At 48.8% G+C, this 27,751-nt stretch overlaps 2 protein-coding genes across 12 annotated transcripts in view; one reads left to right on the forward strand and one right to left on the reverse strand.

Moving 5' to 3' along the window:
• On the reverse strand, positions 1-26,415 carry LOC100617304 (telomere zinc finger-associated protein). 10 transcript variants are annotated; one of them, XM_056795894.1, is made up of 14 exons: positions 23,801-26,049; positions 21,880-22,186; positions 17,999-18,757; positions 17,227-17,439; positions 8,627-9,322; positions 7,724-7,965; positions 4,346-4,457; positions 3,331-3,423; positions 2,727-2,813; positions 2,273-2,427; positions 1,392-1,528; positions 1,025-1,189; positions 460-548; positions 1-342 (listed from the first exon to the last, which is right to left on the reverse strand). In XM_056795894.1, exons 1-14 carry the CDS (start codon positions 23,983-23,985, stop codon positions 49-51), a joined length of 3,534 nt encoding a protein of 1,177 aa, XP_056651872.1. In that variant the 5' UTR covers positions 23,986-26,049; the 3' UTR covers positions 1-48. The 10 variants fall into 10 exon arrangements, 9 of the variants coding, with proteins under 9 accessions (XP_056651872.1, XP_056651880.1, XP_056651877.1 ...); XR_008911579.1 differs by having other exon boundaries at positions 285-342; positions 460-1,189; positions 23,801-26,053; XM_056795899.1 differs by lacking the exons at positions 1-342; positions 21,880-22,186; positions 23,801-26,049 and adding exons at positions 23,342-23,453; positions 26,299-26,415 and having other exon boundaries at positions 464-1,189.
• Positions 26,140-27,751, forward strand: part of NOL9 (nucleolar protein 9) — a 27,859-nt gene continuing 26,247 nt past the window's right edge. For both annotated transcript variants that reach the window (XR_001622475.2, XM_001377263.5), the window contains exon 1: positions 26,140-27,108. Coding sequence is in view for 1 of the 2 variants with exons in the window: in XM_001377263.5 (XP_001377300.3) it covers positions 26,155-27,108 (954 nt within the window). In the remaining variant the exon portion in view is untranslated. The remainder of the gene's footprint in view (positions 27,109-27,751) is intronic.

Below are 27,751 nucleotides of genomic sequence, written 5' to 3' on the forward strand. Positions count from 1 at the left end.
TCCAAAGCAACACCCTTTATTGGGGGTTTGGAGGGAAGGAAGGGACCGCTATGTGTCACAGTCCTCGGGGATGGTGGCAGTGATAATGAGTGACTGCTCGATGACGTCTGTGCTAGAAAAATTCTCTGAACAGAGTCTCTGGCCAGGGAGCTGGGTGGCCAGCCCGCCCTGCGTCAGGGACTCCACTATGACCTCGGCGGAGCTCATCTCCAGCTCCGGGGGCGGCTGCAGGGCCACCACAACCATCTTTTCGTCCTCGATGACCAGGTTCCGCAGCTTCCTCTGACGAGGATTGTAATTCTCCACTCGGTCGTGGATCTCCATGTGCCGGCGCAGGTGGGCCTGAGGCGAGAAGGCGAGCATGGGGGGTCTGCGTGAGGAAGCTGCCGGCACACAGGGCACGGGGCTGGGGAGGACGGGGACAGCATGCACTCTGAGGAAGCAGGCCACGGGCCATACCTGTCGTGTGAACTTGTAGCCGCACTCTGTACACTCGAACTTCCTCACACCTTTGTGCCTTCTCACATGCACGCGCAGCTGCTCCACGGCTTGGGAGAGAGAGACGCATCTGGCACGGGGCATTCCCTAGAGGGCATGCCCGGCTCCCTGCTCCGGTGGGCCCATTACCTTCCCCACGGGGACCTACCTCCGCCAGCTCCTCTGTGAAACCAGGGGCCTCCGCCAAAGGCTGCCCCAGGCTTTCTCGATCCCTCCCAAGATGGGCGCATGACGACAGGCAGGCGCCTTCTTTTAGAGGGGGCAAGAGTGCAGCCCGAGGCCGGAGGAAAGGGGGACGGGGCCCTGGAGTCAAGCCTCAGCCCCGCTTCTTCCCAGAGAACTGCCCCTCCTCGGGGCCAGAGGCAAACCAAGCCCCGGATCGGGGAGAGGCAGCACCGAGGAGGGCAGTCTCCATCCGGGCTGGACAGTCCCTCCGGCCAGATCCATCTCGGGAGGCTGCCCCCCACTTCCCCTGCCCTCCCTGCCCAGGGCTCCCCCACAAAAGCCCGGTGCCCAGGGCAGGCACCTTTGAAGGTCTTCCCGCAGATCTGGCAGAAGTATGGCCGGCCCTCCTGGTGGCGGCTGGCCACGTGTCTCAGCAGGGGCCCCTTCTCAGTGAAGCGCTGCTCACAGAACTCGCAGCTAAAGGGCCGCTCGCCGGTGTGCGTCCGGTGGTGCTTGTCCAGGCTTGCTACGAGGGGCGAGGAGGAGGGTAAGGTGGGGGCAGCACCTGGTTCAGCCCTCCCATGCCCGCTCCTAGGTCACAGGGCCCCAGAGCAGTGCCCGGGAGACTGCCCAGTCCTCAGCCCCAGAGGGAAGGGGCTGGGGCTCCCCTGAGCCCCCCAAGGCTCCAGCCACGAGAACCTCCCGGCATAGGTGGGCACCAGCGGTACCTTGTGTGCGGAAGGTTTTGCCACACAGGTGGCACTGGAAGGGCTTCTCCCCAGTGTGCGTGCGCAGGTGCATGTTGAGATTGGCCTTCTGGGTGAAAGCGTGGCTGCAGAACTCACAGACGTAGGGCCGCTCATTCCTGGGCAAAGGGAGAGACAGCAAGAGGGACAGGCGTTACCTGACCTCCCCTCCACACCCAGGGGCCCGAGAGCCGCCAGCCGGGGCCCACGGGCCTGAAAGGGAGCTGAGGATGGCATCAGAGCCAAGCTGGTGGCTCCCAAGGTGGATGGAGGCTCCAGAGGGAGCCGTGCGACTGCCCAGAGCGGGAGAGGCTGGCAGAGGGGGGTGACGTGCACGCAGTCGTCCTTCCCCTCACTTAGTGCACGGGCATTTATTAAGCAGCCACTGTTCGCCCACCACCGGGGATCCCCTACACAAAACTGAGGTTGGCCATGCTCCCAGAATGCTGGCTGAGGGAAGTGGAGAAAGCTGTGTTTTGGGGTCACCTGAGCTGGGAGGAAAGGTGTGATGCCTGACCATCTGCGGTCTTTAGTGGAGAGGCTGGAGGCTGACCGGTGATGCTCTGGGGCCCAGGGGACCCCCATCCAGCAGCCTCCCTGCCCCCAGCCTCACCCTGTTCCCACCTCTATTGATGAGGGGATCAGACTGGTCTTCTCTGGGTCCCTTCCAATTCTATGTCCCCTGACACCTGGCAAAGGCCCAGAAACAAGGCAGAGGCCCCTCACAGCCCAAGACTGTCCCCCAAAACAAGTCCACCCCCAACCCCAGCAGAGGGGCTGACCCCTGCTGGCCCCCCAGGCTCAGCCCTGCCCATCCCAGGCCAAGAAAGGACCTCCCCAGTGCCGCCCTGGCTGGGGCCTACCTGTGCTTGGCCTTGATGTGCATCTGGAGGCCGTTGCGACTGGAGGCCCGGTGCCCGCACTCCTCGCACACGAACAGCTTCTCTCCTCGGTGCTTGAAGGCTTCGTGTAACTGAAGTTCTGTTCGGGACAGGAAGCATTTGGCGCAGGTGGGGCACTGTGGGCAAGAGTGACAGGAAGTTCATGGCTGCCTCTGTGACCTGCCCCAGCCTACAGCCAGGCCAGGGATGGAGGGCAGCGGGGGGCTTCCTGCTCACACCAGCTCCTCAGCCCTGCAAACCCGGCCAGGAGAAGAGAGAGGCAAGCTGCCTAGGCCTGGGGCTGGGGTGCTCTCTGAATCGCAGAGACTGGACCGATGCAAACAGACGCGGGCAGTTTAGATCTTTCCCCCTCTCGTCAGCTGGGCATCCCAGGGCTTGCTTGGGCCCCGTCCCCCCAGCAGGCACTGGCACTCACCGCGTGAGGCTTGGGGGCCCCGTGTAGCTTGATCAAGTGGCTCTGCAAGTCCTTCTTCTGCATGAATTGCTGAGAGCAGGACGAGCACTGAAACGCAGGGTCTGGGGTCATGGCCCATCCACCCGGGGTGGGTCAGCTCGGAGGGGTCTGCAGGAAGGCTGGGGGCCTGCAGCTGCCAGAGGAGGGACTGCTGCCTGGGTGCCAATGACAGAGTGCGGAGCCCACATCCGGGGCCCAGCTATGGGCAACTCTGAGGCTGCTGCTAAGGGAAGACAAGCCACAGCACGGGGAACAGAAGAGAAGGCGGCTGGGTGGTGCCTAGGGACCCTAGCTGCATGACCCAGGGCAAGTCACTGAACCCATCAGCCTCAGTTTCTCATCTATAAAATGAGCTGGAGAAGGAAGTGGCAAACCACTCCAATGTCTTTGCCAAGAAGACTCCAAACAGGGTCAGACAAGACTAAGTAACCAAACAAATAACCAGGACAGAAGCATGCAAGGAGACAAGGAGGTCATTCGGGACTTCCTCGATGTTAAAGCCCAGAGAAGGACAGACTTGCCAGGGTTGCACCCAGCCCACCTCCCTCCTGGCAGGGGGCCTGACCTTGTAGGGCATCTCCCCCGTGTGGGACACCATGTGAACTCGCAGCTCCATCCTCCGTCGGAACGTCTCCTGGCACACAGAACAAGTAAACACCTGAAAGCAAGAGGGGCTGCCTCAGAGCAGGCACACCAGGGCCATCGAGCCTGGTCAGGAAAAGCCCGGCCTTTCCTTAACTCCTAAAAGGCTGCCCAGGGCTCGAGGGAGCCTGGGGCCCCGCCAGGGCCTCCCCTGCCACATCCCGGCCACCCGGGGAGAATCGAGGAAAAGAGGATTGTGTGGAGGGGTGGGGTGGGGGAGACAGGCTCAGGACACATGTCACTGCCAAATGCTAGTGTCTAATTTTTTTGCTTTCTTAATTTTTTTTCTATTCGAGCTTCCTTCCACAAAAAATATTAATATGGAACAATGTTTTACATGACTGCGCACATGAAATCTATATGAGATGGCTTACCCTCTCCAGGGCAGTGGAGGTTTGGGGGAAGAGAGGGAGAGAATTCAAGACTCAATAGTCTATGAAAAATGTTGGAAACTGTTTTTACATGTAATCGGGGGGGGGGGGGGGGGAGAATTAATTTTTTAAAATGCTATTGCCTGTCTAGGCCTTTCCTGACTAGCAAACATCAAACCTGTCTTCACGCCTGTCAGGCCCAGAGCAGATGAGCAGATTCAGGTTCCCAGGATCAGCAAACCCTGAATGGGAGCCAGGAGCTAGCGGAATGACCATGGGTTGGTCTTTTATAGGCTTTCACTTTCTCATCAGGGCAGAGAAGGTCCTGGACCTCTCCTAGCTGGGCCATGCTCTGGGTAAGGGCCCTCCTAGCTCTGACATTCTCTGTAGAGTTCCATCCTGGAATGAATGGTTGGATGAGGTTCCCTCCATGGTCCCTTCTTACTCTGAGATCTGAGGACTCTTAGAGGAAGCTGCTTTCTCAGGAGTCTGAGCCCAGCCCCAAGACAGAACAGGGCCCCTGGGCCCCAAGGAAGGGGGAGCCCTGACCAGCCTCCCCAGTAATACCTGCTCTGAGCGGTTCAGGCAATTCCGTGCTTCATGCTCCAGGAGATTCTCTTTCCTAAAGTAGCATTTCCCACATTTAGGGCATTCAAAAGGCTTCTCCCCAGTGTGTTTTCTGGAAGGAATAGAACCCAAGAGGGATTTGGATGCTAGGAAGACTTCCAGAGCCTTCACAATGGACTCAATTCCCTGCCTCCCTGGGCCCCCCTCGGAGAGAAAGTGAAGGTGAAATGGGAAACTGGGTACCAGAGGACAGGCAGGCAGCTGGAGGCCAGAGGGGATCAGGGACCTGGGCTAAGGATGTTACCTTAGGACAAAATTTCATTAGTGGGGAGTGAGCCTAGCACAGCCCTACTCTTGCCAGGAGGCCCACCCCACATCCTCTCATGCACAAAGCCTGGGAAGGTTCAAGAGAGATCATGTGTAGCACCTGCCCAGCAGAGCAAGCCTTCTCCAAGGCAAGGGAAGGGCACTGCATCCAAGGAGCTGAAAAGGCCCTGAGCAGGCCTCTGTGCACACCAAGAGGCCACTGAGGCCCCAAAGGAGAGTCTGGTCAGATCGGCCTCTCCACAAGGGTTTACTAGCAGCTGTCCACAGAGGGGATTTAATGCCACGTCCTCTGGGGGGGGGGGGGACGACATACAATATTCAGCAAATCTTTCCCTCAGAAGATAAGGACACAGGGAGGGGTGGGTGGAGGGGAGGGAGGGTAGTAATGTGATTATTGTAACCAAGGAATAATGTTCTAAATTGACTATATAAACTAATTGAAATGGAAAAAAAAAAGATGAGGACACAATTCCCTGTATCTCAGCCATCCTAAGAGGGAAGGGGGGTCCACAAGAGTATCCCTTGAGCTTGTTCTGCTATGAGCTGTAAACTCATAAGTGCCAGAGGGTACAACCTTGTGCACAAAGCTGTTAGAAATGACCCTAAGACATGGGTCTTTACCTGCAGCCCATGAACAGGTTTTTTAAAATACAGGTGGTCCTTCAACACTGCAACTTTCCCCTCTGTGGTTTTGATATACTTCCAGTTGGCATAAGTAATTAAATAGGATTTTGGGGGACGTTTTGCAGAAGCCATAGACATGCAAAGGCTGATGGATGACACAGAAAACAGTTTAGAAAGTCTATAGCCTATAAGCAAACACTTAATCCAAATTTTACAATGAGGTACAGTACACTTTTAATGGAGGTACACTCCATTAAAAGAAAAAATTCAAGAGTTCTTCTCTGTTATGAAGGGAGGATGTTTCTAGTTCATGGGGGTGCCATGCCCTAACCCTCGTGATGTGGAAGGGATACCTATATTTTGAAAAGTGGATTACAATATAATTAGTTTCCTTGGCAATCCTTTGCATTTTATTTTGTCATGTAAAAAACATGATTCTAAGAAGGGGTCCTTAGGTTTCACCAGACACTGCTAGAGAAGTCCATGACATAAATAGCTTAAGATCTCATTGCTTAAGAGAAAAAAAGAGTTTACAGCTCATAGCAGGAGAACAAGCTCAAGGGATACTCTTCCCCTTTTCCTGCTAGCAGGGCTCCTTCTTCCCCCCTCCTCTATATTCAAATAAAGATTATGAGGAAGGTGAAATGGAGACTAAATCATTCTGTAATTCTTTTTTTCTATCATACATGAAGGCTGCTATTTAAGATTTATTTCAATATATATTTATCTAATAGATTCCTATTTAGTCCTACACAACCATTTATAGAAATCTACTCTGAAAAAATGAGGCTCTTAAAGTCAGTAGCAAAGACTTCTCTCCTAATTCTCAGTATCGGTCCATCTCACTGCCCTGCCTAGCACACCCCAGAGATGGGCTTGGAAGCTTGCCTTGTTCACACATACTTGAATTTGGTAGTTCTCAGGAGAGTCTGCTGTGATTATGAAACTTGTCTTCCCCCAAAACAGTCTTACTGGTCCCCTGGGATTCACCATGGACTTGGTAGGACAGCAACAGGGTCAAACAATCCTGAGGTAAGGAATTCTTGGCTGTTTTTGTGGCACAGACCCCTCTAGTAAATTGGTCTAGCCGAGGGACCTCTTCTCAGCATAGATTTAAATAGCTGAAGGCCAGGCTCAATTTTGGAGACTGATGAGGATAAAAATTCTATTTTCTTCCCATCTTTGTTCATGGAGCCCCTAAAATTGATCTATGGGCCAATCCATAGTTAAGAATCTCTGACTTTGTCCCAAAGTATGAGGACTTCACTGGAGCCACAATGGAAAACAGAAGGTGTTGCTGAAGTCTAACAGTAAATGCTGGACAAGATGCTAAAGGCAGGCCCTGGAAATGGAACAACTTTAAAAGTGTGATTTGATGCTTAAGGTACACATATGCTGCTGATCTGCAATATCATTTTCTTTTAGAAATGATGATGCTAGAGCCACTAGGTGGCACAGTAGATAAGAGCACCAAGCTTAGAGTCAGGAGAACCTGGGTTCAAATTTAACCTCAGACAAGTCACTTAAATCTGACTGCCTTGCCCTTGCCAGTCTGTCAGAAGATGAGGGTTAGAAAAAAAGAAAAATGGAAATTATGACGGCACTTTCTTTTCTTTTTTTTTTTTAAACTCTTACCTTCTGTCTTGGAGTCAATACTGTGTATTGGCTCCAAGGCAGAAGAGTGGTTAAGGGCTAGGCAATGGGGATCAAGTGACTTGCCCAGGGTCACACAGCTGGGAAGTGTCTGAGGCCAGATTTGAACCTAGGACCTCCCGTCTCTAGGCCTGGATCTCAATCCACTCAGTCACCTAGCTGTCCCCATGATGATACTTTCAAGAGGCTGGTGGCATAAATCTCATTAAAAAAAAAAAAGAAAAAAAAGACCACCATAGTCATAAGAACTCAAAAGAACTTCTAAGGAGTTGAGGTGATATTAAGTTCAGATTGTGTCAAAATTTGATAACAAAGAGTTTTGAGTAGAAGGAATACTTTTATGCTAATCTAGTCACATCACGGGCATAGATAAGGTTTCTTTTTGTTTTGTAATAAAAATTTCCTTTGCAAATAAAGATATTTAGTAACTATATGCTTTTTGATGAGAAAACTTTAAAAACAGGTGGTTTGTTAAGGGAAAAAAAGTGGTGTGCTCTCTATTGAAGTTCTAAAATACAGCACCTCAGATTTACAATTGCCCTGGACACGAAGGTTATAAAATCCCCAGGTCATAGGGATCCAGTCACATTCTGGGGTAGAGCCATTTCCAGGGTCTGCTCTGGGCATTGTGAGTCTATTAAAAGATCCCTAGGAGAGCAGGCTGTGCTAGAGGACATGAAAGGCCCCATGGCTGATGCCTGTGGTCAAGCTCCCTCAGAGACATAAGAAGGGAAGGGATGGGGAAGAGGAATTTAAAAAATAAAGAATCTTTACCTGTTGTGGACTTTTAGATAATATTTGCTGAGGAACTTTTTATGACATGTGGGACATTCAACCGGCACAGCTGTACCTTTTCTGTTCCTGCGGGGCTTGGAGACTGGGGGCCCCAGGCTCAGGGCCGGCTCCAGAGCACCAGCCTTTGGAGCCATGTCTGACTTCCTTGTGGTCTGCACAGTCTCTGATTCAGAAATGTCATCTCCATCTGCATCATCCTCAACTTGGACCACCACTTCCCACTAGGGCAGAACAGGCAGCGGAAGGAGGTGGTGTCACCAAATGAAATGTACAAGGCTCTTGGGTGGCCGTGCCCACTGGACAGTGACAAAAGCCCTACCTAAGGACTTCTAGCTAGCCAGACACCTTGCCAGAGGGACCCCTAATTCGGTAGCTAGTCCTAGCTAAACCCCAGTAAAGATGGGATTTGGTCAGGGAAAGGTGTTTCTGCCCTTGGTGGTCTAAAGTCTGCCTCCCTACTTCTGCTGGGGCTTGTCCCACAGAGGCTTGTACTAGCCAGCACACTTGAGTCATCTTCTCTCCTGGAAACTGGGCAATAGTACAAATAGCCTAGACTTGAAGTCCAAGGCCCTGAGTTTGAATTTCAGTTCTGTCTGTGTGACTTTGGGCCTATGTCCAATTCTGTAAAATGGGAAGGCTGTTCTGGTCTGGATGACCTCTAAGGATCCTTCCAGATCTTGCACCATGATCCTATATCCTAAAAGAAAGTTAGGGCAAGGAAGAAGGTTCTAATGTCTGGGGATGCTGCTTAACTTTTCCAAGTTTGGACAAGGCTTGTTGTTCCAACCCCAAAAAATAAAGGGATTCTGCCTCTTGGGTCCCCAACATTTCCCTCCCTCTCTTGTCCCCTTGGGGCACCACCCCAGCACCCTTAGACAGCACCTCATTACTACCAGCCTGTAGCAGGACCCCTCCTGCCTTCAAGGGCCTCTGGGGGTCTTTACAGTCCTGAAGGTCTTTGTCTTCAGGGCTGGCTGGGATGCTACTGGGCTTCAGTGCTTGCTGGAATCTTTCCTGGGGAGAGGAAGGGCTCTCACTCTGTCCAAGGGGACTAGGTTTGGCCCCATGAGGGCTCTGGGGAGAGCAGGGCTGCTGAACACTAATGCCCGTGTAGAAAACTCTGACCACTTCTTCCTCTTCAGAGTCAGGTGGCCACTTCAGGTGGCTATTCAAATCCTCAGGGATGGATGTCTCTGGGCTGGCCAGCTCCTGTCCCACAAAGTCCTCTGGTTTGAAGCTTTGGCATAGCTCTACAACCTCAGGTACATGAAGCTCTCTAGCTGCCAGGAGCACCTTATCCCGGTTCCCTGCAGTGAGGGCAAGGTGGCCCGTGTAGAAAAAGTCCAGCAAGAGGCCAAAGATCTCAGCAAAACCAGCAGGAAGGCTCACGCTGCCCACCGTGCCATCCCCATACAGGCTTTGGAAAAAGTGGCTGCAACAGGCAAGGACACTCCAGTGGGCCTTGAATACCAAGCCCCCCACATCCAGGGTGGCATCGCAGTACTGACCCTTCTCCCGCTGTTTGTTGAGCTCCTGCAACACTCGCACACTGTGTTGAACAAAAGAGCCATCCATCATCTGCAGAGAGGAGAGGTAGGAGTGATACCTTTGTTAGAGGAAAGGGATGAGGGTCCCTAGAAAGGCTGGGAAGAACCTTATGGATTATCTAGTCCTCCCCTTCACTTAGGGAGGAGAGGAAAAGGGGCTCACACAAAGGCACAGAGGCACTAAGTAGTAGAACTGAGATTTGAACCCAAGTCCTCCTTTGATTATAAATCTAGGCTCTTCACTGTCCCAGGGTGATCACTTGCCCCAGAACCAAGACCCTGATTAGCTCAGGATGAGGAGGTCAGGACAGGGAAGCTGAGGTGAGGTGGAGGGATGGGGGGGGGGGTGTCTTAGAGTGATGGGGGATGGGCAGCTACGAAGTTGGGTTTGGCATGGCACAGGAACAAAATAATAGGATGTATGGCTAAAGGGCATATTTGGTGCGGGTGTGGATAGTGGGGGAATCTACAGGTACAGGCATGGCTGGTGGAGAGGACACCTAGCCAAGAAAATGGTTAAGAGTGAATATGAAGAGCAGCTAGGTGGCTCACTGGATAGAGGGCCACATCTAGAGACAGGAGGTCCTGGTACTTCCTAGCTGTGTGACTAGCTGTCTAGCCCTTAATGCTCTTCTGCCTTGGAACTGATACTTAGTAAAAATTCTAAGGCAGAAAGTAAGGGTTTAAAAAAATAAAGTAGGAATATGGCCAAATGAGCAAAAGAAATCTTGGTGTCAAATTTTTCTGATGAGGGTTTAGTATCTAAGACATATAAACAATTACCAAATACATTTTATACAAATCATCATTCCTTAATAAAGGGTCAAAGGAGCAGCACAGTTATCAAAAGTGCCAAGTATTCACAACAACTTGAAAGTGTTCACAACCACTCCAAAATGCTGATCATTAGAGAAATGCAAAACAAAAAAACTCTGAGGTGTTACCTCACACCTTGCAAATGGGCAAAGATGACCAAAAAACCCAGCAAGTCTATGTTGGAGGGATTGTAGAAAGACAGGAACACTAATACATAGCTGGTGGAGCTGTGAAATGGCACAACTATTCTGGAAAATAATTCGGAATTATGTGAATAAACTGATTAAAATGTCAATAATTTTTGACCCAGACTCCCTTATTGGGCTTGCAGATCAAGCAAGCCTTTGACAAGAACAAAGTCCCCTTGTACTCCAAAATATTGATAGCAACACTTTTTGGAATATTTCAGAACTAAAAACAAAGTAAAAGCCCATCAACGGTAATGGCTAAATGACCGTGAATGCAATGGAAAATGACTGTGCTGTAGGAAATGAGGCATGTGATGAATGCAGAGAGGCAGAGTAAAGGAAGTATAACCCAGAAGCCAATCTACACAATGACTTCAATATCAACAAAGAATGATGACCCACAGAGGGAAGACACTTGCATGGTTGGGGGAGAAGGCTTCTTAAAAAAAAAAACACCAAAAACCCAAACAGCCTTACCTTCCATCTCAGAATCAATACTGTGTATTGGTTCCAAGGCAGAAGAGCCCTAAGGGCCAGAGGCAATAGGGGTTAAGTGACCTACTCAGGGTTACCAAGTTAGGAAGTGTCTGAGGCCAAATTTGAAGCCAGGTCCTCCCATCTCTGGGCCTGGCTCTCCATCCACTGAACCACCCAGATGCCTCTGGGAAAGGCTTTGTAGAAAGATCAGACTTAAAATACAGAGAATAAAAGGCAGAGGTATGGAGAGAGTATTCTGGACATTGGTGACATGCCAGTGAAAATGCCCAGTACAGGGAGATGGGAATGTTCTGCTTGAGGAAAAACAGAGGCCAGCACCACTAGGTCAGAGGGATGGGGAGGAGACGAGGTATAGGAAGACACCAGATCCTGGAGTCCACAGGGGGACACCAGAGTTATAGGGAGGAGTGAAACTTGAACCCAGAAACTACTCAGAAGGCTATTCTCTGGGGGCAACTGGGGGCTCAGGGGCACTTCTGCCTGGGAACGGATACAATTTTGATTCTAATTAGAAGGTAAAGTAAAACAAAAGGCTAATGTAAACGCTTCCTAGCTCCGTGTCCCTAGACAAGTCACTTCACCCTGTGGGCCTCAGTTTCCCCGTCTGTAAAATGAGCTGAGAAGCCAATGGCCAACCCCTCCAGCGTCTGTGCCAAGAAAACCCCATTTAGCATCGGAAGAGTCGGGCACGAGTGAGGTAACGCCATGTTTGCAGCCAGCCGGGCAGTAGTCAATGGACAGCAAAAATGAAGTTACTGGGGATCATAGCTTTGGGGCGCGCGCTGAGAGGAGCGGTTAGCGGGGCCACAGCTATTAGGGCCGGGGATGAAAAAGGCTCGCGGAGAGGGGCAGTAACCGGGGAGGGGGGGGGCCACCGCTGGGTTAACGGCGGATTCCATTAACAGGACACGTTTGCTGGGGAATCCAGCCATCAGCAGTGGAGGAGCTATTACTAGGCTGTGGCTGATGAACGTGGTTAACGGGAAATGTGGTTCAGGGACCCGGTAAATGGGGAGTATGGCAGGCGGGGCCCGGTTAACGGGGCGAGGCCGCGGGCGCCGGTCCGGCCGAGTCCCGCTGCTCGGCCCCGCCCCCCCTCCCCATGCCAGCCCCTCTGCGCCTCGCGGCCCGGCTGCGCACAGCTCGACGCTCCCTAGGCGGCGCGCCCCCGCGCTTCTCCGCCCCTCCCCGAGAGCGCGCCCCGCCGCCTCACCTGCCCCGGGCCCGGCCCGCTCCACAGACTCCCCCAGCGCCTGCCAAGCTCCCACGGAGCAACTGCCAGAGCCGAGTCGTGCGCAGCCGCGTTCAGAGAAGCCGAGCACCGCCCGCCGGACGTGACGTCAGGGCGCACAAGATTTGGGTGGGGCGACGCGCGGCCTTGAGGTCAGAGCTCAGCTCGCCGCCAGACGCCGATGAGAAACTGAGAAATGAAGGCGGTGGTGGAAGGGAGGGGGGGGGTTGGGCAGCTTAAGAGGGCGCGACCGGATGTGGCCCCCCCCCCCCACTCCTAGCCACTTAGAGAAGGAGAGGCGGTCCGTGCCGCCACGAGGTGACCAATGAGATCGCTCAAAGGCAAGCACTCGCCCCCCCCCTCCCGCAGCCTCCCTTGTTGCTTAGGCAACGGCTGTGCAGCGAACTTGGTTCCGCCCTCGGGACGGAGGCGTTTCCACTCCTTGTTTGGGCTCGTGGCCAGACTGCCCCGGGGACGTCAGGTCAGCTCCTCCTAGGCCAGGGGCGGAGCTTCCCTGAAAGCTGAAAGCCCCGCTGAGGTCAAGTTCTTTATTTCTCTCCACGTTCACCCCTTCCTTGTCCTATCCCTGAGTTTCCTTCTTGGGGAGCAGGGAAAATGGCTCCATGCCCCAAATTAGAGCCTGAGAACCCTGGCCCCAGAGCTGGCTCTGCTCCTGCCCAACTCGGGGCGACCGAGGGCCAATAGCTTAACCTCTGACCCTAGTTTTCTGTAAAATGAGGAGGCTAGACTCCATCATTTTCGAGTCTCCTGGTTCCAAACCCGGGGTAAAACCTTTTCGGACCATTCCAGCTGATGACATTTGCTCTCGGCCCCACCCCCACCCTCCAGCTAGGGCACCGGCAGTCCGGGCTAAAGGACGCCTGGATCTGGATTCAGATGATCGAGACTGAATCCTGGTTTTGCCATAGTGACCTGTGCAAGTCCTTTCCCCCGGGGGCCTCAATTTTCTCCTCTCTAAAATGAAGGACTAGATGGATTCATAGAATTCATAGGATCATAGATTTAGAATTGGAGATCATTAGAAATCATGTAAGTTCATTTCCTAGCCGTGTGACCCAGGTTAAGTCACTTAACTCCTATTGCCCAGCACTTACCACTCTGGACTTAGGAAAAAAAGTCATGGAACTCCAGCCCCTTCCTTTTAAATGAAGAACCCTGAAAATAATCCGCCTAAGATCATCCAGATGGTGAGTGGTAGAGCCATCTTTCCACTGCCCCATGGTGGTCCCTTCAAGCTAGGAACCTATAACTCATGTTTCCATTTTATTTTTTCTTGTAAAGAGGCTTAGGGAAGCTAGCTAAAGTTATTTGTTTGGAGAGGGAGTCTCTCTGCTACTTACTACTTGCCTTTCTTTGGATAAATCACTTTCCTCATCTGTAACATGAAGAGTTTGGACTAATCTCTAACGTCCTTTTTGGTTTTGGATCCTTTTACTTAAAGAGCATGGTGTATACAGAGAGGACTAGAGTCAAAGAATAGAGGTTTGAATCCCTGCTCTCTCAGTTAGTAGCTATGTAACCTTGGGTAAATCATTCTCTGGGCCTCCTTTGTTAAAAAGGATGGCTATCAGCCCTTTTGTTGACTCTATACCCTCTTCCACACTTAGTTCCCAGGAGGAAGATAAAAGAAAGACAGATTTTGGCTTAATGTTCAAAAACTTCCAAATAATTAAATCTATTCAGAATTTGAATGGGCTGCCTTGAGAGTAATGAATAGCTGTTGAAATAATCACTTGTTGAGGAGTCAATTCTTGATTATGTGTGGATTGGATTATTATCTTTTAAGCTTCCTTCTGATTTCTTGGAGTTGTAGAGAGGATTGAGTTAGATATAGTTTGAACTAGATACATGGCCTCTAAGGTACCTTCCAATTCAGATTCTGTGACTTGTAGCTACTAAACCTCAGGGGAGAAGAGTAGGCCTTATAAAAACTTTTCCTCATCCCATTCTGCCTACCCAGCCACCCCATCCATCCCCTTCCCTCCCCTCCCTAGCTAAAACACTTAGGGGGAGCTGCATCTCTGGGTGTAGTCTTGGATAGAGGCCTGGAAGTATTCGGTGGTGTTGAGGTCTGGACGGCAGAGGATGACATAGCACTTGGGGAGGAAGTAGCCGCTGAAAACACCACTGAGGCTGCTCAGGATGACCAACATATTGATGGCCGGCATGTATTTGCCATTGTAGATGCTGGAAGAAGTGGCAAGGCCAATCCAAGAAATGAAGTAGAACAGTAAGCTGAAGGTCATACATTTGGCCTCATTGTAATTCTCTGGCAGATCCTTGCCCAGGTAGGTACAGGCAAAACAGCTGACTGAGAGTAGCCAGGTGTAGAGGATGCTCAGCATATAACCTGGAGAATTCTCCTTGGAGCATTCCAGCACCACCAGCTCTGGGAACCGCTTATACTCCTTGATAGGCAGTGGGGTCCATGCCACAAGCCACACGCTACATATGAGAAGCTGGATAGTGGAGCTAACTGCCACAAAGGTCCTGGACCCATGGTTATGCACCCAGGTATGGTAGAGAGCGGGCATCTTGGCTGACAACTTGAAGATAAAGACCAGCTGGAAGGAGCGGATGGTTAAGCAAGAGAGGAAGACAGCAAAACACAGGGCAAAAAGAGACTGGCGCAACAGGCAAGTGAGTAGTGTTGGCTCCCCAAGGAAGCAGTAGGGGCTGCAGCCAGCACCTGCCAATGAGCCCAGCATGAGGAAGCACATCCTGCCCCCAGCTGATCTCACCACAGGGGTCTCCAGATTTTGGGCAAACAGGCTGGCCACCCCTGTCAACAAGAGGAGCAGCAATGTGTTGGCTCCCAAGAGCACCAGGGAAACTGGATGGTCCCAGGCCAGGAATTCAGTGGTGCGGTTGAAACAGGTCTGGCTGCCCTCTGGGGACCATTCTTCTTTCTGACAAGGCTGGCAAGTGTACTGGTCTGGAAGGAAAAAGAACCCTGAGTGGAGATGCTGTCCTCTAAACCTAAAAGAGCAAGAAAGTTTACTTGGGGGACCAGAGGCCTAGACTATTGTAGGAAGAATAACTGAGAGGAGCCCATCAGGAGAGAAGCAATAGTGAGCTCTTACTATAGCCTAAGGGCTTTCTGTGGAATAGCTTTGGCAGCTACTACTCAACCAAGAGGGGTTTGACTCTCTAGCCTTTAGTCCTTCATCATCCTATTACTAAGCTTATATGCAAGGCACCAGCCACACCTGGGGGGAGAAACAAAGGTAAACAGGGTTCTTTGGAAAATTTAACAAAGCTGTCATCTCTGTAAGCTCTCAGGAGAGATCCAAGCCACCTGCATCTCCTCATCTTGTCCATAAATTCATCCATGATCTTCTGTAAATCTGCCATAGAGGTACATATAATTCATATCCTGGAGACCCTTCCCTACGTCCTACATACTGTGGGTACTAAGCCAACACTTGGGTTAGCAGTTGTCCTTGTACTCCATGTAAATATGGGATAGCATATTCCTTCCTGCTATATTCAGTACAATGAGGGCCCTGGTGTAGTCCCCTTTCTCAATCCAACAGCTAATATTCACTTATGTAGATGGCTTTCACTCCTTTGAAGAGAAAGATGGTTTCTCTTTTCTTCCAGTATTTCCATTAACCAATCTCACCTTCTCGACTTGGGACTCAGTGGTTTCTCTGTGTCTAGGTTTTTAAAAGCAGAAAGAACTATGCAGTAAGAATATTCTGAGGAAAGGATATAGAGACTCCAACTTAAAAACTGGGCTGGGAAGAATAAGCCACTTTAGTCTCTAGAATTAGCAATGGTGCATGGTACATAGTAATAAAAGCTTGTTGACTGACTCATTGACTGACTTTGGCAATGATCTACTATTGAAATCTTCTTTGGATACATAGTGTGGATCTGTCACAAATTTGCCCCCTGGAAATATTCTATTGTTTGTACCTTGATGGAAGACAAAATATCCACTCTTTGTAGGGCAAGTCAGAGAGAAGCATACTAAGTATGGAATGTGCTATGGAAATAGGGCATTTCTGAAGGGATTGGAAGGCCTACACAATGGGAGTTTCTGGGTTCAAATCTGGTCTTGGACACTTCCTAGCTGTATGACCCTGCATGAGTCACTTAATGCCCATTGCTTAGCTCTTACTATTCTTCTGCCTTAGAACCAATACACAGTATTGATTCTAAGACAGAAAGTAAGGGTTCTTTAAAAAATAGACTATTTATACATACTATTAGGAGGTGAGATAGATGCTATATAAGGAACTTATGTCTAAAGATTTCCTGATGGTTGTGGTTGTCTTTCCACTCTTGATTTTAATCTATTCTGAGAACAAGTTTTGGCCCATGATAGATACCAAGCATAAGGAATTTGTCCAATGATGATAAAAATCACAATACATGTTTATATAGTACTGTTAAGTTTTATCAAGCAATTTATATATATTATTTCCCTTGATCCTTACAAGATTTTGGTGAAAATAGATACCTCTTTTTATTCACATTTTACAATTTTAAAAACTGACAGTTGGTGGGGATTAAGGGACTTGTTCCAGGCCACATGGTATGTGTCTGTGGCAGAATCTGAGCCCTAGTTCCCCTAACTCCAAGGCCAACACTACCATATATACTGCCTCATGGTGAAATGACCCTGGAGCCTTGGTTCTGCCTTTGCTGTAAAAGTTGGCTAAGCAGGCCTTGGAGAGGTGGGCCACTCACCGCTGCTGTTGAGGAAGGTCCCAGCTGCACAGAGGACACATTCAAAGCAGCAGTGGTGCAGTCCCACTATCCTCCGGGCCTCTCCTGGGAGACAATCTTGGGAGCACACTGACCGAGGCACCTGGAGAGAACCAGAGGCATCCCAAGTTCACACTGGTGACAGCCAAAGGAGGGGTTGAACAGGAGAGACCTTAAAAGGCCACACTAGGGAAAGGCTCAGGAAGCCAGGCCAGAGGGCCCCAGGACAGAGCCTCCAAGTTTCAGGCTTACTACTGGATAATGTCTCTTTGGATTTTCCAGTAGGGGCAGATAAGAGCTGTGCCTTTGGGGAACAGCCTTAGAGCCTGGCATGACAGGAATTTTTATTTAAAGCTTGATGGAGACTATCCCCACCTGGGCATCTCCAGGTTACCCATAAGTTCTGGGTATTTAATTGCTTTATCAGGCTAATGACTATCTTCTCTTCCCAAAGTGGCTTGTTACCTGATTTTCCTCTCTGTGCCAGTGGATTTTGGTCCCATCTATTTCCAAGAAAACTGGGTACCATGTGGAAGTGCCAATGACTTTGAAGGTCCAATTTGGGCCATTCCAGTCCCATGTAATAATATCATATCCACTGACTGGATCTCCATCTTCATCGAAGGATACAGGGTTTCCTTGAAGCGTGAAATTCACCTTTCGGATTTCCGCCAGCAGCTGCAATGTACAGAAACCATGTACCCCAATCACAAACTGTATGGAGCTTCCCTTAGGTACTCAATCTAAGCAAAGCCAGAGAATGCAAGATAAGAGCTGTTGAAAAAGAGAGGAAATAAAAGCTTGAAGGTGGGAATCTGATTTCTTAGAGAAGGTGCTGAGCCCCAATAGGTCTGAAATACCTAAGAGATAACTAGTTCCTTCCATAGGATCACCCCCCTCCCCAAATGAGATAGGATATGATAGATATGATAAGCTTTTTTGAGGTTTTTATCTCTGAATTTCACCTTTGGGCAGCCAAGGGCAGGATGGGGGAAAAAATGGGAAAATATGAGGAGATAAGGATTTTTCTAAGAGGACTTGCCCTTTATTCTAAACCTGGCTTTCCTATTCTCCTCCTACACTGAGGGGGCCAAGAGGTCTACTCTGATCCAGAAGGAACTGAGCATAAAAGGAAGGAATCAAATCTCTGAGCACCACAGAGTGCCAGGAGAATGATATTTCTAGGACAGAACTGAGGAGGTATACAGAACCCTTGCCATACTCTTATCCTTCTCACCTGCCAAGGGTAGATCTTGCCTGGGGTGCAGACTCCTGAGGGGCAGCCCAGGAGCTGGTGCAACCCATGGGCCACTGCATACACAGCAGCATATACATTGTAGGCAGCATTCATGGAAAACTGACTCAGCTCAGTATTGGCATTTGCTGTGAGAGCCTGATGCTGATTGCAAGTGTGATCTCCCCTATCTTGAGCAGGGCCACCTGATGCCTCTGAGGTGTTCTTAGCCTGGGCGTAGGCCTCTTCGAATTCTTTCATTCCAAGCACCTGTCTCTGTTTGATAGCTATCCCAATCACTGTCCCAATCCTTGAAATGCCAGGCACCTGTGTGATGTAACTGGAGATGGACCAGTCTTCTGTAGCTAGCCACACTTTGTCAGTCACATTCCCCAGCACCACTGCCTCAAAGAAGACACGGGCCAGCCTTTTATTGCAGAAGACAACCACCACCTCTGCACCAAATTTGTTGATGTCCACCATCATGTTCTGCATTGTATTATCGGCCGCTTGAGCTAAAATGGGCACAAAATCCTTATAGGCAATGCAGATCTCCTGTTGATTGGCCAAGTCCTCCAGCAGATGCACTCCCTGCAAGCCATAGTCATTCTCACTGCCAATCACTGAGATCCAAGACCACCCAAACTTCTTCAGTAGCATCAGGATCATCTGAACCTGGTGCTTGTCACTGGGGATTGTGCGCAGAAATGAGGGGTACTTCTGCTTCTCACTGAACATCATACTGGTGGCCTCATAGCTGATCTGTGGGGAAGGAATTCAGTCAGTCAAGAAACAAACATTATGTATTATGCTAGGTGCTGGGCATTTTTTTGGTAAAGATATTTTATCAATTATCAATGCCACACAAGTTTTCCTAAATTATATGATCCAAATTGTCTCCTCCTTTTTATCCTTCCCTCTTCCTGGAGTTGGCAAGCAATTCCAACTGGATTATACATGTATTGTCATGCAAAACATTTCCATATTTATTTTTGTAAGAGTAATCATAGAAAACCAAAACCCTCAAATAAAAACCCAAATAAACTAAAGTGAAAAATATTATGCTTTGATCTGCATTCTGACTCCAATAGTTCTTACACTAGAGGTGGATAGAATTCTTTGTCATGTCTATCAGGCATTTTTTTTTAAAGCACAGATTAAAAATGTACAGCCCCCTCCATGGGATCACTCCCCCCACCCCATGAGATGGGTTATGATATAGAGGGTTCTCTTCCTCTCCTCAATGAACATCACACTGGTCACCTTGCGGCTGATCTGTGGGGAAGGAATTCAGGCAATCAAGCAATGAACATTATGTACAGTGCTAGGTGCTGGGCATTTTTTTTTTCTTTTTGGTAAAGGTATTCATGGCCCTCCACCTCCAGAATCACATATAAAACTCTTGCTAAGCTGGCTTCTACCTTTTCAGTTTTCTTCTTATTCACTCATACTAATTCTGTGATCCAATGAGCCTGGCTTCAGGATTTTTCTCATGCAAAGTGCTACATAAGTAGAATCCAGGCATTTTCACTGGCTGCCTCCATCCCTGGAATGCTTTTCTTGTCTCTGCCTCCAGACTACTCTGACTTCCCTCAGGGCCCAGATAAAATCCCATCTTTTATGAGAAGCTATTTCAAACATGTCCAAAACAGAACTCTGTCTCCCAAAAGTACTCCTCTTCTGAGCTTCCTTATTTGCTTCAAGCTTACTACCATCATCTTGGCCAGTAATCCATCAGGCTTTCCAACCTGTGTTACTCAGAACTGATCAGTCTTCTTAGTTTACACATACAATATTAATTATCTAGTGTTAGTATTATATAATACAAATTGGGTTTCTACTTCTGCATCTTTCTCTGTTGCCTTTTACAGCCCTTCTACCCAAATTCTAGTGCCTCCTTTCTAATTATTTCATTTATCCTCGCTACCTTGTTTGTATGTAGTTGTTTGCACATTGTCTCCCCCATTAGACTTTGTGTTCCTTTGGCATGTTTAATTGTGATTTTAACAGATATCCTTGCAGTTTAAGATGACGGTTTTAAAAGAAAATTCTCTCCTAATGATAACTTTGAGCCCTGCCATTCAATGGAAAACCAGCAGAACCCATAGGATCTTATTTAGAATTAACATTATTGTGATTTTGTTATTTTTAAAAATTATTTCAGGGGGCAGCTGGGTGGCTCAGTGGATTGAGAGTCAGGCCTAGAGATGGGTGGTCCTAGGTTCAAATCTGCCCTCAGACACTTCCTAGCTGTGTGACCTTGGGAAGTCACTTGACCCCCATTGCCTAGCCCTCACCACTCTTCTGCCTTGGAGCCAATACACAGTATTGACTCCAAGCCAGAAGGTAAGAGTTTAAAAAAAATATATTTCATTTCTTCTTTTTTTATTTAAACCCTTGCCTTCTGTTTCAGTAACAGTTCTAAGACAGACGAGCAGTAAGGGCTAGGCAGTTTGCTTTAAGTGGCTTACCTAGGGTCACATAGCTAAGTATCTGAGGCCAAATTTGAAATCAGGTCCTTATGCCTTTGTTTTGGCGTTCCCCCTCTCTATACTACCCCAACCTGTGCTTAATACCTTGACTGGCATACAGTAAATGCTTAATACATAGACTGACAGCTCAGAATAGAAACCAGGCCTTGCTCTTTTACAAAAATGAATAATATAAAAATAAGTTTGAGTGATAATATATTTATGCATAACCCAGTGGAATTGCTTGTCAACCCTGGGAAGGGGGAAGAATGAGGGGAGGGAGAAAACATGAATCATGGAACCATGGGAAAAAATTTTAAGATTAATAAATATAAATAAAGGTTAAAAAAAAAAGAATAGACACCAGGGCCAGATGAAGAAATCTGGAAATAAAAAGATGACGATAATTAAACCAATGGTAACTGATAAGATCACCAAATCAGAATATATAGAGAGAAGAGGGTTCAGTTAAACTCATAGTTGGGGAGGAAGGGAGTGATATAGATAATGATCTAGCAAAGGAAATAGGAGTGGTAAGGGAAGTAGGAAAATCAAGAGAAAGCAGGGTCACAAGACCCTAAGAAGGGTCATATATTCATAGGGAAATAGCAATCAACAGTGCCACTGCTGTTGACAGCTCCACAAGGATGAGATCTGAGAAAAGACTACCTTTGGAAGTTAAGAGATCACAGAGAGACTGGTAGGTGGTACAATGTGTAGAGCTTCAGGTCTAGAGTTGGGAGGACCTAGGTTCAAATCTGGCCTGTGAGACCTTAGGCAAATCACTTAGTTTTGTTTGTAGCCCTTGCTCTTCTGTCTTAGAGTTGTTAATAAGACAGAAAGTAAGGGTTAAAAAAAAAGTGAGATCATTGACAACTTTGGCAGTAATTTCAGTTAGCATTCAGATCCCAAAGAGTACAGAAAAGACTAAGGGGAAGAAAGTAGAGGCAATGAATGTAAAAACCTTTTTTTTAGGAGTTTGGCTAAGAAAAGGAGAGCAAGAGAACAATAGTTTGACAAGATGGTAGTGCTTTTTAAGGACAGGAGAGGGGGCATTTTTGTCAGATGCAGAGAAGGAGGTTAAAGTTTAGGGGGGGAAGTCATTCTGGAGCCATCTACTAGAGAAAATGAGAATGGATGAGATTTGGAGTACACATAGAAGGGTTGGCACTGTCAAGGAAAAAGGTTTTTATTTATCCAGCATTCATTTAATAAAGAAAATAAGGGAATGGTAACAAGGGGTTATAAAATATAAAGAAGAATTTCAAGTAAACCAGCCAAAAACCAATGATGGACAGACATTGGCTAAGCCTCCAAATAATACAAGAGTAGCCTGGCACACATTAATGGCTCCTACAAAGCTCTAACTTGTGCTGGCCTGGACAGAGGACCCAGAGGTTGATTCTAGCTTACCTGGGGGACCAAGAATGTGCTCAGGAGGGATGCAGAGATGGAGGTCAGTTCAGTGCTGTCTGGCCCAATGACTGCCACTGCTTTGGGGTAATAGTTGAAGACATTTTCTGGAAACCTGATATGGTTTCCTCTGGGCTGGGAAAGAACACTCAGGGTGGCATACACATTAGAAGACTTTGAACACACATCATAGAGTTCATAGCCCAGAGTGACATTGGGAAGGAGAGAACTAGAGTTGTTAATCTCTTCTATGCCAAACCTCATGGCCTGGAAGAGGTGGTATCCATGGCCATTGAATGTCTTGGACCTATAGAAAAGACAGGGCCAGAAAAAGAAGGATGGTCAGCAGCATTGAGGCCCCAAACCCAATGCTAAGACCTTTATCACTCATAATTGAGAGTGGAAACTGAGGTGGGCTCATCAGATCTATTCTTTGTAAACCTCTTCAGTAAGTAAGGTTATCCAGGGGAGAAGCTAGATGGCACAGTGCCTGGAGTCAGGAAGACTCCTCTTCCTGAGTCCAAATTCAACCTCAGACACTCACTAGCTGTGTGACCCTGGACAAGTCACTTCATCCTACTGACTTCAGTTTCTTCATCTGTCCAATGAACTGGAGGACAAAATAGCAAGTCACTCCAGTATCTTTGCCAAGAAAATCCCCAGTGGGGTTGCAGAATCAAACATGACTGAAACAACTGAACAAATAACAAAGGTTTGCAAAGTAATTCATGTAGACGATCTCATTTCATTCATACCTTCATGTTTCTATGTTTCTGTGAACTTTCCTTTAAGATCTGCAATACGCCTGTGACATTAGATCGACTTTATAGGTAAGGAGTCTGAGGCTTATAAAGTCTATACAACTTGCCTAGGGTCTCCCAGCTAATAATCCCCCTTGAATCATATCTTCCTTGGTTGCTCAGTACCTGGTAATGGTTGACCCTCTTATTGTAAGAGAACTTAGTTTCCTGAAAGCAGTGAATACAAAGAATTTCTTCCTACATGCCAGGCAACATTGCAAGGAGGCAGATTTAGGTCAGAAAAAGTTTCCTAACAACTAGAACTTGTGAGTGTGATGAGTTCCTCTGGAGCTGGCATCCCCACTTTGTGGATATCCTAAGCTGAGGTCAGATGACCACTTGTTGGGTAGCTTATAGCAGGGATTCCTTTTGGGGCATAGGTTAGACTAAATGTTTCCTGAGTCCCCTTCTAGCTCAAAAATTCTGTGGGGAGGAAGGAAACAAGGGCTTTTAATATACCTATTAATGTATCAGGCCCTGTATTACAAATATCTCATTTTATTCTCATAACAATTCTGCAAGGTAGGTGCTATTATTCCCATTTTCCAGATGAGGAAACTGAGGCATTTAGCAGTTAAGAGATGCTCAGTAAGTGTCTGTACTGGGATCTGGATTTAAACTGACTCCTGACCCAGCACTCTGTGCACTGTGGCGCCCCCTACCTGTGATTCTGTATGTGCTGGCATTTTTGGAAGAGGGAGAATTCAGATTATCTGCATTTTCCTAGGCAGTGTTAGAAGTGAAGTTGTTACATGGTCCTTTCCCTTGAGGAGTCTAGTTGGAAAGACAAGAAGACCCTTAAAATGTGGAACACAACTGCAATTCAACAACAACAAAAAAAGCCAGAGCAAAATAATAAACTGAGTAAAAGACAGATGAGGACGGGTGAGCATCCCAGGGAAGGACTCCCAAAGGAAGCCTCTGTCTCAAGGCAGCTCTTGGTGGTAGAGACTGGGTATAAATGGGTGATAAAGAAAATGGAGGGTGATTCAAGTGGAGGTCCTGGCTCCGCAAAAGTCCAGAGGTACAAATTAGTAAATTGATTCCAATGTTGGGTGGATTTTGCTGTGAACAGCCCTTCTGCGTGGATGGCTTCCACAAGGTAGTGGACCCTCACTTACCTCCCACACAGGGTCACCTCAGGTCTGAGTCTGACTTCATCATCAACAGAGTGGATGGGAAACAACCCTGCAATGGTATGATCCCCAGGCATCTTGAAGTCAGAATGGGTCTCTGTTTCTTGACAATTGAAGAGGCAGGTCATGAAGAGAGTCAGGTAGACCAGGTAGGGTTTAAAATGGACCATGCTGTCCAGATGGAGAATTGAGCTCTTCTATTCCTTTTTATGGCAAAGATGCCTCTGTTCTTAAATAGCTCAGGACTATTTAATCTAGAGCTTCTGCCTAATTCTCCTCGATTTCATGCTTTGGAAAGGGGTGGATCTTGCATATAATATACAAATATACAAAACTCAACTCCAGCAGGTAGAATGTTTGAGTTGGACTTCCTGGCTTGTGGTTCTGCACAGGAACCTAAGAGGTGCTCTTGGGGAAAATGAGAGGTTGAACTATCTTTGTTTTAACCAGGTGGCACCCATTGCCAGGTGCAACCAGGTGCACCCCTGACACAATTTGACAAATGAGGATTTAGATCAGGAAGGGTGTGGTAGAGTTTTTATTGGGCTAACTATGAGGAAGTTTTGCTAAATCCTTGGGAAACTAAATTAAAGGAAGCCATCTGTATCATTTAGCTGGAGGGACTATCATAGTGTATAGTGGAGCTAGAACAACAGATCCTTCCCTGACCCTTCTTCCACCCCTCCTCCCAATCAGATCTCACAGATAACTTTGTTCTCTCTTTTTTGCACTTAGATGGGAATGGGGAAGGAACTATGATCTCAGAAGCCTGGGGATTTCTTGGGGTGAGAAAGGCAGTGTATCACTGTGGAGAGGGCACAGAACTTGGAGTAGGGAAAATGGTTCAGATCTCTAATAAAGTCACTTAATTTCTTTGTCTCAGCTTTCTCATCTGTAAAATAAGGGGGCTGGCTTTGGCTTTGAAGGTTCTGTAGAGCTTTAAACTCATATAATCTTTTGAATTTCTCAACCTGGAATTCTTAACCTTGAGTCTGTAAGCTTTAAAAAATATTTTGATAATTCTCTCAATATGATTGGTTTCTTTTAAAATCCTATGTATTTTATTTTATGCATTTAAAAATCTTACTCTAAGAAGGGGTCCATAGGCTTCATCAGAATGTTAAAGAGATCCATGCCCCTATAATGTTAAGAACCCCTGCCTTTACCAGTGTCAGCCATCTATGGCCTTGTACATATGTGAAGCGGTTTTGATACATGAAGCATCTTTGTTAGAGGTGATATTTGAACAGAAATCTGCATGATTGTAAAGCCGGCATGCATACTATGCACTCACTATACCTAGTATTCTCTTGCTACAATTATCTGTGATTGGGTCATATTCCCCTTCCATACTGCAGGCTCCCTTGCTTATTATCGAATTGTACTTATGCCCAAATCCAACTCTGCTCTACCTTGAATTCATGACTAAACTCTACATCATCATTCCTATCTGTAGAGAGCACAGAACTTATTCCTTCTTGTTGGATACCTCCTCCATTAGCTGAAGAAGCCACTTCTGCCCCTTCCTTGGGAAGTTAGGTAGATCTCCTGCAAATGGTCTTTAGTTCCTTTTCAGGCATTGATCTTAGTGGGTTTCCTGGGGAGCCAGATAAAGACTCCACGGCTGGATCAGGGCACCAAGCTCCACACCTCTCTTCCATAGCCACTATAGTGGAGCCCTAGGATTCATCAGGGTAACGGAGGGGACAAAGGCACAAACAACTTTAGAACATAAACCTTGGCAAACTGGCAGCTTCTTCCTGAGTCCTCACAGTTTAATTTGGAAATTTGTCCTGGAAAGCTCACCCCTTGGAAGTAGTAAACCCGGGGGCCAAAGCTCTCTGATGGAGAGCCCCATCAAGTCCTATCTAAACTTTGTGTCTCATTTTAAAGATTTAATTAAGGATGTGATTTGTTGTTTGACCATGGGAAATCTTGAAACTCCAAAAGAACCGGGCCTAAAAGCTTTTTATAGAGCACTTATTTGTCCCTTAATTTTCTTCTCTTTTGATGCTTACAGCACCCTTCTAAAGGAGTGGCTCTAATGAGATTAGGGCGCTGCCCAAAGTCCCCCGTCAGTGACCCCAGGACTTCCAGATGCCAACCCAGGCTCTCTAAACAAGATACCACCACCATTTTCCCATAGCCAGTTAAACCAACCAACCAACCAAACACCCCAAAACTCTTGGTGGGCGAAAGCAACAAGCATGCTTTAAGCGCCTACTGTGCGCAAGAAGCTTTACAAACGTTTCTTACTTAGTACCTTACAGCCAGCCACGGGTTGGGCCGGCTGAGGGTCTGCATAGCCCAGACCCGGGGGCCAATGTCCACTCGTATACATGAAACCAAAAGCCTCCAGGGGCGCCCAAAGTGTCCTGCGGGAAGGGGCCAGGCCAGGCCCGGCCCACCGGAACCCTCTGGGTTCCTGCCTTCGGCTAACAGACAAATGTATGCAAACCGCCGGCATGCAAACGGGTGCCTACTTTGGGTTCGGCCAGGTGGGGAAGCCCTCCCAGAGGGGGCGGGGCGGGCCTGAACTTGAGAAGGACGGCGCCGGCGGCCCACGCGAGGGCGCCCGCGCGCGAGAGCACCGGTGCTTCCGTTCCCAAGACACCCTCGGGCGCGGGGGAGGGCGGAGCTTAGCCAGTTCTCGCGAGATGCGTCACAGGAACGGAGCGGCGGGAGCCGGCGGGGGCGGTGGCGGCGGCATGGCCGATGTGTTGGTCTACAGCAAGGAGGGCCCCGGCCGCCTAGGCTGGACGCGGCTCCGCCGGGCCCGCTCCCCGCTGGGCGTGGGCCGCCGAGCGAGGCGCCGAGCCCGCTCCCTGGGCGGTGGAGGCCAGCGGCGGCTGAGGCTGCGGCTGCAGCAGATCGAGGCGGCCGGCGCGGCCTGGCTAGAAGAGGAGGAGGAGGTGGATGAGGCCGTGATAGCGGCTGGAGTCGAGTGGGGCGCGCGGGAGAAGAGGACGCGGAAGAAGAAGGCGCGGCGGCGGGAGCGCGCCGAGCGGGAGCGGGAGCGGCGGGAGCGCGAGGAAGAGCGGCAGCGAGAGGAGCGCGAGTGGAGGCAACTGTGCGAGCTACGGGAGCGGCGTGAGCGCCGCCCCACGGGAGATGAGAAGGAAAAGCAACGCGGCAGTGGGGAGCGTTCGGCGGCGGGACCCGAGTCCGACCAGGGCGGCGAGCGCGATTGTCCTGAGGAGGCGCCCCGGGAGCCCTGCCACTTTGGCGGGCGCGGGCAGCCCTTCTTGGTGCGGGGCAAGGCTGGCCTCCTGGTGCTGCTGCACCACGCACAGGTCAGCCCCGGGGCTAGGGGTAGGAGGAGAGGCTTTGATTGGCTGGAAAGGCGAGCCCTTCCCCTTCGGAGGGATATTGACTAAGAGAACGCGGGCGAGGAGTGCCTGGCTTTAATAAACCTGGACTCTATTGCATCCTCTCCGCCTGAGGGAAGCTGAAGCCTGGAGGGGATGGGCGGCTTTGAACCGTGAGGCCGGAGAGGGCCTGGTCCCGACCACGCCCCTGTAATTGATCTCTGTTCTTTTCCGGAACCGGAATCTCGCTTTAGCTTTATTTTCAGTGTCTGACTCTATACTGTGTACGATTGCCAGGCAGTAGAGCATTAAGGGTTAAGTTGTGGGGGTTTAAGTGGCTTGCCCAGGGTCACACAGCTAGGAAGTGTATGAGGTCAGACTGGAAAACAGAACCTACTGTCTCCAGATGCAGCTCTGAGATAGCCACTGAGCTATCTTAGATTAGGTTTACCAGCCCCGGAGCTCCCTGACAGGGTGGATAGGGGAAACAATGTTTTCACTTATCAGAAATAGAAAGCTTTTTACATAGAAAACAAAGTTAGAAAAATATATAAATTGTAGCATTAAAAAAGATAGAGTTGGGAGCTGGGTTTGAAGGAGGCCTTTGTTATTTGGTATCTGAGAGTCT

Source organism: Monodelphis domestica, chromosome 4 (assembly GCF_027887165.1).
Source record: "Monodelphis domestica isolate mMonDom1 chromosome 4, mMonDom1.pri, whole genome shotgun sequence".
NCBI classification, from domain to species: Eukaryota; Metazoa; Chordata; class Mammalia; order Didelphimorphia; family Didelphidae; genus Monodelphis; species Monodelphis domestica.